The following is a 19,493-nucleotide window of genomic DNA, read 5'->3' on the forward strand; positions in this document are numbered from 1 at the left end:
CCTTAGTGATTGCCTTCAGATTGTGGTGTAACAGATGAGTAAAGGCTCATCTAAAAGATATTTGACCTTCTGGCAATATTTCCTATTAGCAACCTATCCCTAGGGGTTCCCCAGGCCTCAGCAGATGGGAGTCTGCTACAAGTCCATCATCAATCTGAAGTGCAAGGAGTCCTCAAGTTTCATGTGTCTCAAACAGACCCTCAGTGAGCTGAGAGCTCTGCTGGTCTCTGTGTCACCAAGAAAATCCTTGAGCTCAGGGGAGTCTAGGCAGCAGGTCCTTCAGCACAGGCAGGAAAACATGCACCAGTGATCTTGATGAATTCAAATGACAGTGGCTAAAAATGAGGAAAACCATTTGGGCAACCAAGCAAAGAGACAGGCCTTTAACCTGGGCACTGAGTTCAACATGCCTCAGAAAAGCAGGCAGATTTAGGCACTAAGGGGCTAGGAAACACCTAACAAATGGCAACCTTCATCCCAGTGTTCCAGTGGGTTTTCACCTAAAATTTGAATGCAGAGAAACACGTAAAAAGAAAGAAGTGGATCATCATATTTGCCAAACCAAAGGGAATTTGCCCACAAACCAAAGGCTCAAGGCCGCATTTTGCTGTTTCCACACACAACCCAGATAACACAACCCTTAAGGCACCCAGTGATCTGCACTTTCCAGTGGGATGAAGAGCTCCTGCCTTTCCTTTTCCAGAAATCACAAAGCTGAATATCCTGATCCCTCTGGATGTGGGCAAGAAGAGCCTATGTGTGGACACTAAGTTGCTGGATTGCCTTTCCTACCCTGTTGTGATTTCTAGGCATCACCCACACCTTCCTTGGAGAAACTGTCCTTGGACAGGAGATCTGAGCAAGGCCTGGCTGGGATGGCAGAGCATCTGCTGAGAGCTAAACAGCCAAAGCTGATAAGCTGGAGCCCAAAATCCTGCTGGCTTCCTAAAAACCATGCTCCACAAGTTCTGGATGCTTCAACCCCCCACAACCTCCTCCACCTGTTCCCAGGATCCAGCAGCCAGGCACAAGGAAACACTCCTCTTGATCTTTCTCCTACTAAGTCCCTTATTCCTTATTAATAAAAGCCAACTGAATGAAAATTAAGGGCTTGTTAGAGGGAACCACCTCCAGCCACTGCTCAGAGCCCCCAGTATCAATTCATAGAAGAGATGGAATGCAGCAGAGTTGGACTCTAACACAGCCCACCATCACCTCCCTCTGTCACATCCTCACCTACTGCAGTTTTCCTGCAGTTAATGACAAGCCAACTCCATTTCTTCAAGAGGCCCACTTTCCGGGGAACACGTCACCCTCCTCACCTTCACAAATGAGGGAAATTATTGGGAAAAAAAAAGCACCAGCAGCTTCCAGGTATTCTCAATAACCTCAGCCAGGTTCCTATCAAGGGCCTCCATCTGTCTGGGTACCCTGTGCCACCATCAGTCCCTCTCTCTACCCACTCCCAGGGCAGAGCAGGTCAATGTGGCAGCTCAGGGTGTCACACCAGGTCAGCCAAAGCCACCTCCAGCATGAGTTTACGCAAGCATGTCTTGCTCAGACTCATCTCCAGAGCCATCCCTGTTGCCTCAGGGAATGCCTCAGTGCCTTCTTGGCACTGCACCTACTGCACAAAGCACAGGCTCTAGGACAGCCACAGCCAGGGACCAGGGTTGGTGGCAGTCAGGAGGGCAAGGGCCAGCACACACACAAACCACCTGCAGCCACCCACCAGCCAGAGATTTGCCACCAGGATAAAGAGCAGGGACAAGCTGCATCTTGCTGAATTCCTGCGGGGCAAAGGGAGCTGTCAGAGCACGCTCTGGTGCCAGCTGCCTCCTCAGCTCCCATTTGCCATCTTCAGGCTAAGCTGTGTTATCCCCACAGTGGCTAATGGCCGTTAAACCTGGCCCCAAAAAGGGGGTTTCTCTCCTGGTCTTACACCCACGTTGTTGGTGACTAATGAGCACAAAGCAGCCAGGCAGATCCAAAGTCAACCCTGGAGAGCAGAAAGCAGCGGTGAGACAGAGCAAAGACTAACCTCGGTAAGGAGTTGGGCTTAAATGCAGCTGGGGATCAAAGAGGATGGAGAGGGTGTGGGAGGAGGACACAGATGTTGCTGGTCGGGCTAATGAAGACCAATTAGTGCAGGCAGGACCCTGATGCCTTTTGCAGGGGGAGGATGTGGGAGTGGTGCTATGGGAACTGCTGGGGAAACTTATGATAAACCAGAACTTCAGCCCTAGTACAGCCCCAGTACAGCCCCATTATCTCAGCACCAGCAGAGCTGGTCTGAAGGGGTTTTGCCAGGGTTGTCCAGATCCTGCCCAGCCTCAGGAATCTGTTTTCAGGTGCTCAGTTACTGCTGGATCTGCCTAGGTTTTAGGGGTGGATTAGAGCAGGAGTTTAATTCGTGACTGAACGTGGGGCAGGAACAGCTCCTGGCCCCAAAGAGCTCTGCAATCCCACAGCTGAAATGTCACTTAGTTTCTCTTGCTTTGAACAAAAAACGAAACCCAAACCCAAGCATCCCCCCGCCCCCACTTCCTCTGTGAGATTCAATCTGCCAGAGGATTTGTTAATCTGGATCTCTGGAACAAATTCAATTGGTCTTTCTCAAAAGTGATTTGTAAGCTTTGAGGCGTTTGCACTTTGGTTTCCAGGCACAGAGAAGCACAGAACCACTGGGGTTGGAAAAGACCTTTGAGATCATCGAGTCCAACCGTTAACACAGCACTGCCAAGGCCACCACTAAACCATGTCCCTAAGACATGGTCAGCCCCAAAACTGCTGCTGAGGCTCCTGAGCTCGGGGCTGGCTTACTGAGACATCACATGCCAGTAAGGACAGGCAGAGAGCAGGGATTTGCAGCCACCCCCACTGTGCCCCAGGCACAGCCTGTCTCTTGAGGGCTGCAAGCGACTGCTGACAAGTGACATCCGGCAGAGACGAGCCCGTGGTGTTGGGCCAGGCTGCACCACTTGGGCCAACACCTTAATCAGAGCTAAATCTGGATTCTCTGCTGTCACTTTGCTGGGTGACCTTGGAAAAGTCAGCTGGGATGTAATGCAAGCTACATGGGAGAGGATGGCAAAGCAAGCCAAGGTCTTGGGATGGAAAGGTACTTAAAAAGTCACTTATAAAGGTATTTACCAAGAGTAGTGCTTGGCTTTCCTACCCCCAACAGACACTGATTGACCCCCAAAAGGAGTTTACCACCCTGCTCAGTTTACAGTAAACATCTCCCTTATGTGCATGAGGCTTATTTTACACATTCATAAAATACATATTCAGTGCACACCAGGGCTGAGCTGGGCTGCAGAAGGATGCAGGAAACCTGCTTCTCCATTCCCACCCCTGCTCCCAAGCTGCAGGCACGGTCTGGTCCCTGAACACCCCTCCAAGCCCCACTGCTGGGGGCAGAGGTTCTGTCTCTCTCCAGAATTCCCTGCTGGACCCTGTGGCTGGGTCTCCCTCCTGAGTGGCTGCAGGAGAGAACTGGCCTGCTCATCTCCCCACAGAGGTGCCCACCAGCTGCAAGCTATTACTGAAGACAATATATAATTATCACCCTTATTTGCATAATATAAAACTGAATTTGCTAAATATAAACCTCTTCCTTTGAGGTGAGCTACATAAATGCTCCAGCCCCTTGTGTCTCTTGGCCTGGCCTTGCAGGGAGGAACCAGCAGCCCTCATCCCAGCAGCTGCTTGTCCCCCTTTTGCAACTGAGGGAAACTGAGGCACAGAAGAAGCAGGGACTGTCACTGTGTGAGCGCTCCTGGTCTGCTGCCACAAACAACAGCTACTAGGGCTGGTTCAGTGGGGGAAATCCAAGAAGGTTTGAATGCTGGTATCTTGGGGGTCACTGGAAGAAGAGGATATAATGTTCAGATGTGAACAAGAGAGGATTAGCTCATCAGGGCAGACAGTGACTGGAGAGAAAGACTGAAACAGGCAGTGTGCTTCCCATGTCCCATCCAGCACACTCTGTGTCCCCAGGTGCTGCACGGGCTGGGAGAGCGAAGTACCTTTGCACCAGTTACCCTGCTCCCAACAAAAGCACAGTGTTTGCAGCAGGCACCCAGGTGTGGCTATTGCTGTGAACTCCAACCCTATTCCCAACACCATTAGCGTGAGATGGTCACGTGTGTGTGTGAAAGTCTGCCCGTGTTCCGCAGGTGTCCCTGGTCTGTCACATTCACTGCTCAGCACCAGGAGCAGGTTGTTTGAGAGCATCAAGCCCACAGGAGCAGAACACACACCTGTCCCTCCACATTCACACTGTCCATCCTCTCTGGTTGTCCTGGAAGGGTTAATCCAAGGGTTTGCTGCTGTTGCTCGCTGTGGCACAGCCGGCTAAGCCAGCGCTGGAACGAACTTGTTCCTTTACCTTTGTGCAGGCAGAAGGCAGCGAGGAGGTCCTGTGGCACTTGGCAGCACGTCTCCAGGGTCCTTGCAGACACTGTGCAGGTTGGGCTGCCCAGGGGAAAAGGTGTCCTTCAGCCAGAAGGTGGACGAAAGCCATGGGGTCTGCAGCCCCACTGGAGAGTCCTCCCCAGTGAGCAGGCGCCCAGGGAGATGTGAGGGGAGCCAGGAATCTGCTGGACAAACTCAAGAGTTGGACAGGGCAGCTGGGAACAGAGAGGAGCTGTGCTTCTGCCTTTTTTTGCAGGTTTGCTGTTGCCGGGGAGAGGTTTTAGGCTGTCATCCAGCTAATTCACACCAGAGAGACAAGCACTTGAATTAGTTGCATTATCTTCGCCCAGCTAAAGTGGACAAAGGATTAAAGTGTGCTGAGCACCACCACCGTGATTTGCATCTCAGAGCCCCTTCCCACGGGCCCCCCTCTGCTCCCAGCCTTTTTTTTTTTTTTTCTTCCTCATTTCTGGCTGTGAGCCAGCCGGCATAAGAGCCCTGTTTACAGAAATGATGCCTAGGTTAATATTGCAAAAGACTTCATCAAAGCTTTTAGTCGCTACTGAAGCAGAAGTGTCTGACCGTGGGCCATGAGCTGAGCGGGGATGAGCGGCAGCCACGCGGCGCTGCCCTTCGTTTGACCAGTTCTGGTCTCAGCCTGAGGTATGAAACTAACTTTCTGCCACCATGGCATATTTGAAATAATGAGCAAAATCAAACTATTATTCATCCTTAAAGCTGCACACAAGACCTAAATGTAGCTGTTGTTTTAGGGGAAAAAACCCACAATTTGAGTGCTAAATAAATATTGCGCTGTGCAGTGACCTTATGGGCACTTTTTCTGAGCTCATCCAGCTGCCAAAGATTATTATTTTGTGCATGTTTATTCATGTGGAGAGGATGGGGAATGCTATTGCAATACGTTTTGTGCTGCCAGGCTCAGAGAAATCAAAACTGGGATCTCTCGGAAGAAGTTCTAGACCTAAGCAGAGGTAAAGCAAAAGCCTATCTGCCATCACTGGATGCTAATTAGTTAATGGCTTCAAAATGTTTTTGCACCACTAGCACTTTGTAAGTAGATAAAGTTTTCCTGAAAGGTTCACACTGACCTCTGCTGTGACACGCAACCTTTATATGTTTCTATTTTTCTTGGCATTTGCAGTTTCCTCCTCTTCTCGGCATGGGGAATGAGTGACCTTAGCAATTGCCAGCAAGGGGACTCCGTATGATGAAAGCAGGTGAAAGGGAAAATAAGGGCGGAACGCAGCAAAGCCAATTCATACCTCAGAGGAGGTGTGGTCCTGTCCTCTACCTGGCTGTGGTCACAGTCTTGTGAAATATAAAAGGAAAAGGCAGCTGTTCCTTAAGCAATCTGGTGCCAGGATCCTGTAGCGAGAAGGAAGGGAGGTGCTGGAAGAAATGCAGAGCAAGATATCTAGAGTGTCAGCTGGAAAAGGTGTGGGACACACCAGTGCTCTGAGCCTCAGGAACACCATCAGTTCTTCCCTGAAGGCCCTTTTGCTGGGCTGAGGGTTGCACGGTAGCTGCACTCCCTTCCCCAGAAGGCTGGCTTGGAGGAGGAGGGAGCTGTCATGTCCCGAGGAGGAGCAGCAGGACGTGGCGCTGCCAAGCCCCAGGACCAGGGATGGGCATGGATGGTCCTGCTGGCTGCAGTGGTGCTGCAGGCGCTGACACTGGGCTTCTCCTCCTGCTTTGGGGTCTTCTTCACGGACCTCCAACATGAGTTCCATGCCAGCAACAGCGAGACATCGTGGTTCTCGTCCATCATGGTGGCTGTGCTGCACGGAGGGGGTGAGTAATGCAGGGAATGGCCTCCTCCTCCTCCTGCCCTTGTGCTGCTGGTGGGGGGATGTAATGAGGACACTTCTAGCATTTCATTAGGTGGGCAGTAGAAGGGACTGGGAGGTTGAGCAGATTGACTGGTTGGCAGCGCACAGCATCTCCCAGCCACTTGGATCCCGCAGTCCAAAGTTAAGTGCCCACAGATACCCTTCTGTCACTCTCAGAGTCAACCAAAACCCTTTGTCAAAGAAAATGAACCCCTTTCTCAAGCCCAGCTTTTCCAGACCAGCAATAACAGAAAGTTGTTTCCCACAGCTCCTTGAATAAAGCTGGCATGTAGTGCTGGAGTTTGGGTGCTTTCTTGGTTCATCCTCTGTCCGTGACAGCACACCTCCTTCCAAGTGCCACATGACAACTGTGTTCTTCGGGGCTGGAGAGAGGCCAAAAGCCAAGCTCCTCCAAGCTGCCAGCTGAGGCAGAGGCTTAAAAGCAGCTCCTTGGGCGGTGGCATGGAGCTCACACCCACGCAGGGTGGACGAGAGCAGGGCTGGATCGATGCAGAATCTGGGTCAGGCGGCACCTTCTGGGTGGAGGGGGGTTGTAGTATGTGGATAGTGGAGGCAATCATTGTTTTTTCCCCCTCCACAAAGAAAATGAGGGAGCAGCACAGGACAGTGGTCCCCAACTGCACACACAGATGGGGGGATTCTCTTCTACTTCTGCATAGAGGAGAAAAACAAATCCCTGGCAGCTCGAGGGCTTCCCAAGGAGTGGTCCATGTTTCAGTGGCCCCTCTGTGTGCAACTCCTGTACTCATTTGATAAACAGATGACCCAAACCCCACCAGGCAAAAGAAGCAAAGTACCCAGTGTTGCCCATGTATCCAAGCTGCTCCTTGAGTTCACACCTGCTCCCTTCCAATGCTGGTGAAAGTTGACAGTACATTATATATATATAAAAAAAGAAAACGAGCAGCCAGGGTCATGCTGATGTGAAGGCTGTGGCAGGTTCAGTCTCTCCTGTGCAGACTTGGCTGAGAGCCACCTGGTATGGAATTGAGAGTTTGCACCTTAGCAGGAACAATTGGGTCCAAAATATCAAGGTGCAGATGGAAAGAGATCGCAGGGGAAGCAAGAAGGGGAAGAATCATCACTGCAAATCAGCAGAAATAGAGTAGTGTCCTTGAGGCTTCAAATTCCAAAGCTTGTGGGCATTCCCTGTGCTGCCTTCCATCCCCTGTGGTCCTGCTGTGGTTAGTGGGAAGGATCCAATTGGGACCTGCTGGCTTTAGGAAATGCTCTCAGAAGCAACTTGGTCCCAACATATCCAGGAGGGAGAACTCTGGCAGTATCCACAAGAAAGTATCAATTATCCAATCATCTTTAATGAAGTAATTGTTGTGTAGGAAGCTGGAACCACAATAAAAGCTGATATAAATACAGCCAATTAATTGATCCAAAAGTTATAAATTAGGCAAGGAAAGAATAGCCTCATGTTAATGACATTCACAATAGATTTTGTCAGGGCACAGCCAGAGGGTTGTACTTTCCTTGCCAGTTATCTCTCGTCTTGCAGGCTGCTACAGCACAGAGGTGCTTGTTCTTGTTCCCCAGTAGCACAAGGCAGCAGTAACATGACCATAAACCAGGAAGGAAAAAAACAACAAAATAAACAGATCAAAACCCCCCTCTCAGGCCAAACACGTGTGGCTTTTGCTGCAACTTCTGATCTCCCTTGCACTGGGCCAGGCTCCTTTTGATTCAGGTTCTCTGGTTACAGCCATCATCTCAGCACTTAAACCTTTCCCAGAATTGCACCCTGCTGTCACCAGTGTCTCTTAGAGGAGATTCTCTCTTTTCTTTGCCTTTATTCTTTTTAATTCAGAGGAACCAAAGGGGGGAAAAATAATATTTGCCTCAAAAATTGGTAAAGAGGGAAGGAAATGGTCAGAGCAGCCCGTTCTCAGGGCGGTCAGTGCAGGGAAGAAGATTCTATGCAGGAGAGCTGGCTGCAGCTCCACAGAGCTATGGAAGGAAACAGGGAAGGGCACAGCACAAATAACAGCTCATATGTCAGTCAAACATATCTCATTACCTGTGCTACTTTCCTAGGTAAAAGCCATTAACGACTATTTTGCTATAAAATCATTTGAGAGAGCTCAGGATCCTACATCTGCCTCCAAAAGTGGATTTCAGGCCCTTACAGGTTCCTGCTCCTGGTTATTCATGCACATGGAACTTTCTGGACTCACTCATACAAATGCAGCACTTTTGTTGATATTATTTTTGCAAAGGAAAGCACAAAAGCCCCAGGCAAGTGAGGAAATAACGTTTGAAACACAGACAGCAAGTTATCAGGAACAAATAATGAAAAACCCTTATGGTTTTTAGAGCCAATCTCATTATTTTGGAGTGTTTAATTTATGCCTTCTGGCTACTTGGGTTGGTTAAACAGCAGTACCATCCCTAATGTCTTCAGCAGGAGGAAAAATAATCCAGTCACGTTTGCAGAACACTTTTTCAAAGGCCAGCAAAGTCTGAGGCGAAAATCTCCCAAGCAGATCGAAATACAGACAGCTGCACTCCTAATTTTAATAATGTTCCACTGTTCACTTGACTGTATGGATTTTATTTCAAACCAGATATCGTTTTAGGTCACAAATATGCCACAGGTTATTTTCTCTGCACTAACTGACTCCTAATTCTGCAGCTTACAGTCATTTGGCATTTGCTTATATAACCTTAAGTGTTCAGAATTGGGGGGAAAAAATACATGGAAAATCCTGAGGATCCTCAAAGGAACAGGAAAAGAAACTCTACCTTCAAATCCTCTTCTGCCAGAACATACAGAGAGAAGCACATTCTTCCCATTGACAGTCTGCAGGTCTGAACTCATCTTTCCCTATCCCAAAATGAAGGCTGCCTAATTTCATTAACAAACCACTTATTTACCACAACCTCACGGAATTCAACAAAAGTCCATTTCCAAGTCCATTTAATGAAAATCCATCACATCCTACTCGATGGCCAAAATCACAGCAGATCTCAGGAGCCTTTCCCTCAGCTAACAAGTTGACCAAGCACTTGGGAGGATCAGGCAGTGTATTTTTAGTTTCTGGCTCCCCCAGCTACATAAAGCTGCTGGAACAACCCTCAGGGTCTCTAGACTAAGTCGTTTGACAATTGCAGCAATCCAGCAGGTACAAAATATTTCCTTCCTCCCTGACTGATTCCCTTTTTTCTTCCCTGCTTCCAGGGCCCCTCTGCAGCATCCTGGTGAAGCGATTTGGCTGCAGGTTTGCAGTGATGCTGGGGGGGCTGCTCAGCGGGCTGGGAATGGTGTCCAGCTCCTTCTGCAAGTCCATCACCCAGCTCTACCTCACAGTTGGGCTCATCACCGGTACGTGCCAGCGAGCAGCAGGAAAACCCAGCTGTGTGCTTGATGGGGAGAAGGGGAATGGGGAGGGTCCTGACTAAGTGCTCACATTTTTCCATTCATCTGGGAAAAAGGAGAATGCAACATTCCCCAGTGCAGCAGGAATCCTACAGCCACTAGACTTGGCCTTCACACCCCTTTAACACACTCATCCAAGCTCACCGTGAAATGCTTCTCTCTGGAAAAAGCTATAGGTCTCCAGAGGGGAAAATGGAGAGCAAAGATGTCTGTTCCTTTTAGTAGCTTCTTGGCCTTTTGTCTTTCAGTAAAGCAGGATTTTTTGGTTGTTTTTTTCTTTTCAATCTTGGAACATAATGTGTTGGGATAATGTCCTTCCCAGTTTCCCTGGGTTTATATTTCACCACTCCCAATCTGGGGAAATGTGGAGACAACTTTTTCTAACAAAAGACCATGTTGGTTTTGAACAGAAGTAACAGATGGGAACTTTTCCTTTCCAAATATTTCTCCTGTGTGACTGACGTTCAACTCTTGGTTTTTAATAACACAAAGAGATTAATTCCTTACTTTGGGACCCATCCTGCTGGATCTTGCAAGCTATGCTGTGGCCACTGCATAGGGAGAAAAACAAGCAACTCCCTGAGCCCTGATGAAAGTGTCAGGAAAGCAGCACTGCTTGTTGCATGTGGTATAAAAACCAAGTTTTTAATGAACAATTCCATAACAACTTAAGGAATAGCGACATGCCCCAGACAAATGTCAGTTTAGGTCAGTATATTTAGTATACCCAAGAACACAAATAGTTTAATTTACACACAACATCCTTCTCTGTTCCTGGTGTGGGTTTCTGAGTATTAATCAACCCCTGGGCCAGGCTGCAGCCTGGCAGGTGAGGAAATCCTTCAGTGGCAGATGAAATCACCTGTGGGTACACCCTGAATCTGTGCTGTTTTCACCCTTTAAGACAACACAGAGGGATCACATGTGGTCACTTACTCTTTTATTCTCACCTTTAGGTCTGGGATCATGTTTCAGCTTCCAGGCAGGGGTGACTGCGCTGGGCTACTACTTCATGCGGTGGCGAACGCTGGCCAACGCCACGGCCTCCACCGGCGTCTCCCTCGGCTTCACCCTGTGGCCACTGCTGTCTCAGTACCTGCTGGATGAGATGGGCTGGAGAAACACCTTCCTCATCTTTGGAGGAATACTCCTGAACTGCTGTGTTTGTGGAGCCATCATGAGACCCATCGGGTCACTTCCACAGCCACCCGAGCCTGGAGAGGAGCCAGGCAGCAAAGCAGAGGAGGCACAGCTGTCCAACGGAGTGTCTCCTCCCCACCCCACACTCCAGCAGCATGCCAGAAGGACAACATGTTTCCAGGTGCTGCAGAAGTATCTGGCTTTTGACATCTTCTGCCAAAACAAACGTTACCAGATTTACACTATTGGAGTGGCCTGGACGATGATGGGGTTTGCGTTGCCCCACGTCTACCTTGTGCCTTATGCCATCCACAATGGGGTGGAGGAACGCAGGGCAGCTCTTCTTATCTCTGTCATCGGGTTCATCAACATCTTCATCCGCCCTCTCACAGGGCTGCTCTCGGGGCACAGGGTGTTCACAGGGAGGCGCATCTACCTGTTCAGCCTGGCCGTGCTCCTCTGCGGGCTGAGCAACTTCATCTGCATCATTTCAGCCGAGTTCAGAGTCCTCATCCTCTACTGCGTCATCCTCAGCATCGCCATGAGCGGGGTCGGGTCACTCACCTTCCAGGTGCTGATGGATGTGGTGGAGATGGACAGGTTCTCCAGCGCTCTAGGGCTCTTCACCATCGTGGAGAGCATCACTCTCCTCATCGGGCCCCCACTCACAGGTGAGAGAACCTATGCAAGGAAAAAGCTGGCACAGTGGCAGTGGCACAGGGGTTGTCTACTGGGTAAACGAAATGAATCAGCAGTTTTGGGGGGAAATTACAATTTCCTTTCTTTTCTGATTTCTGTGTGTATTGAGAAATACTTTCAACAGAAGCAGAAACATCACCTGAATGGTGACTACAAAAAAAACCCAAACCAACCAACCCCTAGAATTTAGAGAAGAGAACTTAACCCATCAGAGAATGCTTACCTTTTGTGTATGGTAATTTACTGAATTATTTAGGTTTAACATTCGTGTCAATTTATGCCTTTAGTGTGCATCTTCTCTTTGGCTTCTATTTCAGGTCTCCTGGTAGACATAACCGGTGATTTCCTCTACGTCTTCCACACCTCGAGCTTCTTTCTGATATCTGCTGCATTATTTATGGGGCTCAGCTTCTGTGCTCTGGAAAAAAAAACCAAATTGAGAGAGGCTTCCAAAGTACCTTTGAGTAATCCCTCCAGATATCCATACAGCGAAAAGCCAAGTGATCCACAGGCTGAAAGTCAACCCCCTCCAACAGTCGTGTACATCACCAGCATATGAAAATAAAGAAGGGAAGAAATGAGCAACACAGTGATGTGGTCTGTACAAAGCTACACATGACCCAGCACTGACGGCTTATGAGAAAAAAAAAAGTCTGCTTTCCACAAATGTCATCTTCCTTCTGCACTTCTACTCCCAGGGGCCATGTCAGACTCCAGAGAAGGATCCAGACCACGGGATGAGCCCCAAACCCAGCACCAGCCAAGGAGAGGAAGGACAGAGAGATCTCCTAAAGCAAACCATGGGACAACAGCCACAGAAGGAGACAAAAAGCTGTGTCAGTTCAATTGGGTTAAGTCACTACCTTTAAGAAATCATTGGAAGTGCTGGACAGCATGGATTAATGGCTATGCATAAGAGTAGTTCTTTCACTTGTAATTTTGCTGCACAAGTATCCTGGTTGCTTCCTATGCTGCAGGTGGCAAGACACTTTCTACAGGAAGAGTGCAATTATTTTCCACATCTCTAAATATTATCTGAAAGCAGCTGCATGGGTTGCAGAACTCAGACAAGTCTCTAGAAAGACCAATTATTTTCTCCTACAAGGTATATACACGAATTCTTCAGGCCAAGAGCAGTTTCAAAGCCTGAAAGGTTCAACTCTAGAGCATCAAAAAGAAAAAAAAACACCAGAACTTGGAGTGCCTGCTTTGTATAACTAGTGATATCTCAAGTGCTGCTTGATATATCATAAAAGAGGATTCATGGCTTCTGTAAACACACTTCAGCATTACCTGGAACCCATTTGGGGGAGAGAGCAAAGGTGTTACCATACCTAAGCATAACTGGATGCCTCCTTTTATAGGGCCAAATTCCAAGCAACTGTGGAAATTAATTCAGCTCTTTAGTCTTAGATTTTCAGACTTAATTGCACCAGCATGATCATTATAGAGAACTTTGTACAAGCATAAACTTATATTTCTTCTAATCACAAGCAGAACTTACAAAGAAATCTGTGGGAGAAGGTATATTGAGGAAAGCCAGTGTTGCTGACTTTGCTTTCCTTACAGCCTTGACTGCAAGTGGCTTTTCCTGCTACATTCCCAGGAGTCAGGCTTCTCACTGCTCATGTGGTGGCTGCATCAGACTCAGCATCAGCTTGAGGTGCAAATTGTTCATATTCTGTATAATTCCTGATCAAACAGAAGCAGGTAAGAGCTCACAAAACACGGCAGGTGAAAATTACCCAACACATTAGAACCATCAGAAAGATGGAAGCATAAAATGGGAGTGAAATGGAAAAAGGAACAGCTTTCAACTGAACTACGGTGCTTACCTTGAGACCTGTTATACCAAACTCAACTGCAGTGCCTATCTAAGAACTGCCATATCAAATTCCTACCAACAAACCCACAGTTTTCTTTAAAGCTCCCCAGACAAAACAAGCCAACCAACCAAAAATCTGAATTGAACCACTGGAAAACTGACTCCAAGATCTTCAGAGACTACAATGGCTTCACAGCTGGCCTTATACAGAGGAGGTATCAACCCTTCAGAAGGATTTCTACTTCCACAGCTCAGTATCTTCGCCCTAGGATTATGGAAGCAGTAGACTTTGCATTTCCTGATCAAACCTATACTTAAATAAGATGATTAGTGGGAGATATACATATCTAATCTCTCATCAAATGTGTTTATTAAATTATGTAATGCTTACATGGTCCATAGCTACAAAGTAAGCAGGGACTGGTGCTTCTCAACTGGTCAAAACAGACTGTTGTACATTCCTAGGAAAATGATGGGGCTTTCTCCCTCCCAAAAAGCAATGAAGAAGGATCAAGTCCCAAATCTCTTCTAGCTATTGCAAATAAACAGCTAAGCAGCTGAACAGATTGATATCTTTTCTGTGTGTAATTCTTAAATTTTAAATTCTCTTCACCTTTCTACATTCCCTTTCTGTTTTCTTACAGAAATATGGGGTTATACTGACCCAAATCCTCCCACCACCACAAATGTCCTATGCAAAACAGGTAAAATATGGTGAAAGCCACAACCCACCAAAATTTATCACAGGGAAACAAAGGTTAGTTGAAGGAGCAAGGGAATGCAGCTCCTGCGTGGAGCCAACTGTTTTACCTGCAATTCTTTATCTCTGGATGGCTCATGAGAAAGGACATGTACAGTCTGTGCTTCCTTGGAAGGGAGGACAAAATAACAGGTACTCCCCAACTGAAGCTGACACAGAGATCAGCTCCTCCTACATCACACCAAAGAAAACTGGTTTGACTATTTCTTAGATGTGCACAGAAATGCAAGGATGGAAAGTCAGGAGAGTGCTTCCTAGAACTGCTTTTTGATACTCCCAGACTCATCACTGGGGTAACTGGGACTTATTTGCAGAGGCAGAGAAATCTTTCTGGTAAGAAAAGCAATGAATTCATAAATCCATCATTTTAAGGTTTCTCAACTTGTTGATTACAACCTTTCTAACAGCCTTACAGAATTTAAGCTGTCTGAAAACAGGGTTGTCTCCCCTCATTACTTTTCACAGACCCTTTAGCAGTAATCCACAACTCAGAGGTTGGAACCAAATCCTGCACAGAGAAGAGGTAACTTTTTAGGTTGTGTTTCCACAGGTGAGTTAAGATGTCTGAGCTGCCATAGCAGAGAAAACAAAAGTTCAAGAAGTACCTGTTCTCACTGAAACGAAACATTCACCAGGAAATTCACACTTGCAAGATGGTGATCCTTAAAAGCCTTAGATATTCTGCCAATGTAATACGTGGGAAATATTAATATTTGCATTTAATGTGGATATTATTTATTAATATTTAATATCAATAAACCCCAAATAAAAGTCACTGTAAACTTATACACTTTAAAAAACCTCAGAAGTGCAAAATCACTTGATTTAAGAGCTTGGCTTGCTGTTTGCAGACGTGGCTCGTGGCTGTAAGAAAAGAAACAACTAATAGATGAAAATTCCCTGAATTCTGGATTTGGTGTGCTATCTACCCAAGCTATATCAGTCCACACTGTGCAAACTACTCTAGCAAACAGCAAGTGCTTGGAGCATTCAGACCATTAAACTATACAGCCACTACTGAGTGAGTAAATGCAGTACTTATAAACAGAAGTAATAGCATTTTTCCTCTTTAAACACAGTTTCCCCCCTCTTATTAGTCAATCCCAGTATTGCTCTGTTTGTATTGACTGGCTCCCCTGTGCTTTCTCTGCTCCTGCTTTCTCACATTACTCATTCACTTTCTACTTAACGACAGATGTGGCTTTAAAGTATGTCAACACTTACCACTTAAAAAGGTACACATTAAAAGAGATTTGTTACTACAGTAGCAAAACATTCTAATATAGACATGGTCTGTAGCACCTTTGCTGATAATTTTCATATATATATATATATATGAAAATATACAGATATATTTACAAATATATAGATGTCTATATACATATAAATAGATAATTACTTCAGTTGATAATTATGCTAAGAGCTGAAGCTGCTAGCACAGGCCTGCCTTAAACTTTTGTACCAGGTAGAAATAAATTATTTTCCTTTCACTTTCTCTGTCTTCCCATGTTGTTATCACATTAAAATATTTAGCATAGCTGCATTCAGTGCAGCTTCTTTGCTCATCCTTCTACTTAATGTGGTCACAGGTAGATATTTTGTGCTCCCAGCTGTGTGGTAGGAGAGGTTTGTCAGCCCAGCACTCTTGCCACTGGTGCCATGAATTTGGTGGATCAGTCCATGTTCAATTTGCTGTATGTGAAAATCAATTGCACTTGAGATAACAAAAAAAGACAACAGGTACTCACAGCCTGTTCCCTCCTTATCCACAGCAGAACATCTGTGTGAGTAATTGCTTCAATAACAGCAACGCAAATTTCTGCAAAGTCCAACCCCCCCCACCCCCCCTAGTTTACGATGTTTATTAACCCTTACCATATATATTTACAGAACATGAATCACACCTGAACCCAGCTGCAACACGTAAAGTCCCGGTGGTTCCACTGAGCTGTGAGTTCAGAACCAGGGAATTGCTCTGCTCTGTGCCCGCTGTAAACCAGGGTGGAATCACCTGCTGCTGGTTTAATTCGCTCCCTGGCTTTGCCTCACTTTTTTTTTCCCAGGTAATTTATCTCACTGGGCATGTATTGCGCCCTGGTTTTACCTTTCCCCTCAGCTTGTAATCCTTTTGTCTTTTACGGAAGGAAAAAAAAAATCCGTTTTGATTGTCCTTCTCTAGTCTTCGAGATTCAATCCCATATTTAAACGTGCAGCACCACCACAGGTGCTTCCTAACTGGAAAGAGAGCAGGATTGGGATTGAGCAGGAAAACATATACCGACGTGAAAACTCTCTGAGTAATTAACTAGGGAGTGAGGAAGGGTCCTTTGCTCCTTTCCAGAGCAAAGCTTTGCCATATAACAAAATACAAACACCACGACACAGGGTCATTCATTTTTATACATTTATGTATACTTACATATATATATATATAGTATACTATATATGTTATTAATTTATACCTAGGGGAGAGGAGCCGCCCCCACACACACCTAAAAGGAGCGGGAGCCGCCCCGCCCGCCCACAAAATGGCGGCCGCCCCCGCCCCGCCTGAGGGAGATGCTCGCGCCGTGTCACGCCCACAAAATGGCGGCTGGCGGTGTTTCCTCGCAGCCCTGAAGCGGCCGGTTTGTCTCCATCCCGCGGGACACCCGGTCCCTGAGCTGTCCGTGATCAGCACTGCCCGGGGTTCCAGGGGAACGGGGAGGCCATCGAGGTGTCCCACAGGCGGGCCCGCGATGGAGCTGGGGCGGCTGGAGTACCTGCAGGCGCTCGTCACCGAATTCCAGGTGACGGACAGCCCAGGTAACAGACACCGCTGCTCGCTCACTCCCCTCATGTTGAGTGTTTCCTCACACACCTGACGCTTCTCCCTTGCAGAGGCCAAGGAGCAGGTGCTGGCGAACCTGGCCAACTTCGCCTACGATCCCAAAAACTACGAGTACCTGCGGCAGCTCCAGGTGCTGGATCTTTTCCTGGATATGCTCACCGAGGACAACGAGACCCTCGTGGAGTTTGCCATTGGTAAGGGCTGCCCCGAACACCCTCAGCTGGCACCTGCCTGGCAGGTCCGGGGACACCAGGTCCCACACCTGGTTTGGTGGTTAATCCCCACCCCCCCGCAAAATGGATCAGCAATCAGGCTCCAAAAATAGACCCACACTGTGCTGATAAAGCCTCATGTAGTGCAGAATGTGTGGCATAGGGAGAGAAGTCAGAGGCAGGCATGTCCCCCCTCTCCTGATAGAGCTTAATGAAGACACTTTCTGGAAAGGATTTTGTTTAGGGTTTTTTTCCCAGACCATAAGTAAACACTATCTGATTGACTTTTTTTCTAAAATCTCTCCTATAGAGAAGCAATAATTAATACATAAATTTAGCCAGGTATATTGTACAGGTCCATTGTTACCGTTCTGCTATTGACAGCTGGTCTTCTAGAATATTTACTTGACACTTTTAAATAAATTCTCTGAGAAACTGCCTTATCTTTTTATGGTCTTTTTATGATCTTTTTATGCTTTATTTTTTATGGTCTGAACATAAGATAAGGGGCCAGATCCTGTGAGGGATTCTATGAGATGATAATAAATATACTTGATTGTTAAGGTTTGTGGCTTCTCAAAGTTTCAAGTTCAGACATTCTGTGCCTCTTGCCCAACATTGTTATGTCCATTCTCTGGTTTTCTAAAACACGTGCAGTAAACTGCTGGCTAATATCTTCAGTTAAGGATAAGCGATCCTGGAATCATTCTGTGGAAGCAGTTATGTGCAGCAGTAACAGTGCCCTCTAATGACACACAGGAGGAGGAATGTGCTGGTGGAAAATCTCTGGAAAGCATCAACAAAACACGGCCTAGGGAAGCGTGAAGAATTTTCCATCCAAACCTCACAGAAAATCTCGATACTTATTTCTGTGTTAGAGACAGGACGAGCTTAAATTTGAATCTGATTGCGACAAAGACCAGGGTGTGGAGAGCTTGCCTAGTCAGACACTTTCTTTTGCCGTTTCAGGTGGTCTTTGTAACCTGTGCCTGGATAAAACTAACAAAGAGTACATCCTGGAGGCCAACGGGGTGGAGCCCATCATCAACTGCCTGTCCAGCCCCAACGAGGAGACTGTGGTGTCAGCTGTCACCACGCTGATGTTCCTCACGACGCCGCAGTCACGGCACCAGACCACGGCCTTGCCCGTGGTGGAGTGCATGCTCCGCTTCTCCCTCTCGGCCAACAAACGGCTCAGCAACCTGGCAACCCTCTTCCTGGAGGATTACTGCTCCCCTCCTCAGGTGGAGGAGGCCAGGAATCTCAGCAAACACACAGCAGTGGGGATCCCCCTCCCCAAGGACTGAAGCTGTTTGAGAGGGAGACTGCCCTCTGTTCTCACTTTCTGCTCAGCAGGTCAAGAGCGTGTCAAAAAATGTGAAAGAGGGAAGCTGATCCTACCAGCACTGGGGTTTAGTTAACAAAGATGATGGTGCAGCAGTACCATGGCAGCTGGACTGAGCATGCAGCTAAAACTGCCAGCAAATATTTAAAATAAAGCAGGTTATGGCTGTTGGACAGCAGTTTGCCAAGTGCAACCCAGCACCCGGCTTGCACAAATAACCCTTCCCAGCAGTTAGGGGTTTTCTGCTTGGGTTATTGAGCAGCTTATATCCCCTCCAGTTCCTGGCTGATTTTGCTGCAGTTTTCCCCTTCAGTGTCAATGACAACTGACACAGAGCGTCAACTCAAATGACTTCAAAACGTCACAGAAATTTATTCCTCCTGCAGAGAAAGAAGGAGGTTCCCTGCCCTGGCAGTTCACAATCTTTCTACATCCCTGTGGAACTAGTTATGCCACCCTCTCATCGTGGCATAGGCACCCGGCTCCTGAGTCACTGCACAGGGCAGGCTGTAACTATCCTTTAAATCAAGAAGTAGAAAGTTGTTTTTCTTTCATTACCACTGGTGAGGAAGGTGAAGATTTAAAAAAAAAAAAAAAAAAAAGGGCTCACAGCAGTCTGGCTCATGAGAGCTACTGTCTTGTAAAACCTTCTCTTAATAAAACATTAACTTGAATGCTGTGTAATCAGTTCTGTATGAGCTCATAAATATTTCTCTGCAGCACTTGCAGCCTTTGCCCACTCTTACTCAAGCACATGGGCCAGAAATCGAGGCCAGCTTGGTCTCCTTTCATGATCAGCCAATGAGGCAAGAGAAAACCCAAAAGCCAGGGTGGCTAAATACATAAAATTTAGAAGGTTTGGCTGTTGAGCCCAGTGCCCCCTGACAGACACCCATGCTGTGTCTGCTCAAGTTTCAAGAGCTTTCCTTCTTCCTCTTTTTTCCTTCTCTCCACCCCCGGACAGCACAAACCAAACAGGAGCGAGGTTAAACACACACACACACAAA

At 47.1% G+C, this 19,493-nt stretch overlaps 2 protein-coding genes and 1 long non-coding RNA gene across 3 annotated transcripts; 2 read left to right on the forward strand and 1 right to left on the reverse strand.

Moving 5' to 3' along the window:
- The first annotated feature begins 5,757 nt into the window (after positions 1-5,757).
- SLC16A5 (solute carrier family 16 member 5) lies at positions 5,758-13,922 on the forward strand. Its single transcript, XM_027654395.1, has 4 exons — positions 5,758-6,231; positions 9,478-9,621; positions 10,632-11,486; positions 11,832-13,922. The coding sequence occupies exons 1-4, from the start codon at positions 6,012-6,014 to the stop codon at positions 12,071-12,073; spliced, it is 1,461 nt and encodes a 486-aa protein (XP_027510196.1). The 5' UTR covers positions 5,758-6,011; the 3' UTR covers positions 12,074-13,922.
- On the reverse strand, positions 10,601-16,627 carry LOC113952377. The gene is made up of 4 exons (XR_003529525.1): positions 16,562-16,627; positions 14,891-14,963; positions 11,738-11,932; positions 10,601-10,771 (listed from the first exon to the last, which is right to left on the reverse strand). It is a non-coding gene; the product is annotated as an uncharacterized LOC113952377 (long non-coding RNA).
- ARMC7 (armadillo repeat containing 7) lies at positions 16,605-19,160 on the forward strand. Its single transcript, XM_027654396.1, has 3 exons — positions 16,605-16,904; positions 16,980-17,123; positions 18,111-19,160. The coding sequence occupies exons 1-3, from the start codon at positions 16,628-16,630 to the stop codon at positions 18,446-18,448; spliced, it is 759 nt and encodes a 252-aa protein (XP_027510197.1). The 5' UTR covers positions 16,605-16,627; the 3' UTR covers positions 18,449-19,160.
- The last annotated feature ends 333 nt before the right edge of the window (positions 19,161-19,493 follow it).

Source organism: Corapipo altera, unplaced genomic scaffold (genome assembly GCF_003945725.1).
Source record: "Corapipo altera isolate COAL_440 unplaced genomic scaffold, ASM394572v1 343, whole genome shotgun sequence".
NCBI classification, from domain to species: Eukaryota; Metazoa; Chordata; class Aves; order Passeriformes; family Pipridae; genus Corapipo; species Corapipo altera.

Coding starts and splice junctions, on each gene's coding strand:
- SLC16A5 (XM_027654395.1), top strand. CDS start 6,012: ATGTCCCGAGGAGGAGCAGCAGGACGTGGCGCTGCCAAGCCCCAGGAC. Junction 6,232..9,477: donor GGCTGTGCTGCACGGAGGGG/GTGAGTAATGCA, acceptor CCCTGCTTCCAG/GGCCCCTCTGCAGCATCCTG. Junction 9,622..10,631: donor CACAGTTGGGCTCATCACCG/GTACGTGCCAGC, acceptor TCTCACCTTTAG/GTCTGGGATCATGTTTCAGC.
- ARMC7 (XM_027654396.1), top strand. CDS start 16,628: ATGGCGGCCGCCCCCGCCCCGCCTGAGGGAGATGCTCGCGCCGTGTCA. Junction 16,905..16,979: donor CCAGGTGACGGACAGCCCAG/GTAACAGACACC, acceptor TCTCCCTTGCAG/AGGCCAAGGAGCAGGTGCTG. Junction 17,124..18,110: donor CCTCGTGGAGTTTGCCATTG/GTAAGGGCTGCC, acceptor TTGCCGTTTCAG/GTGGTCTTTGTAACCTGTGC.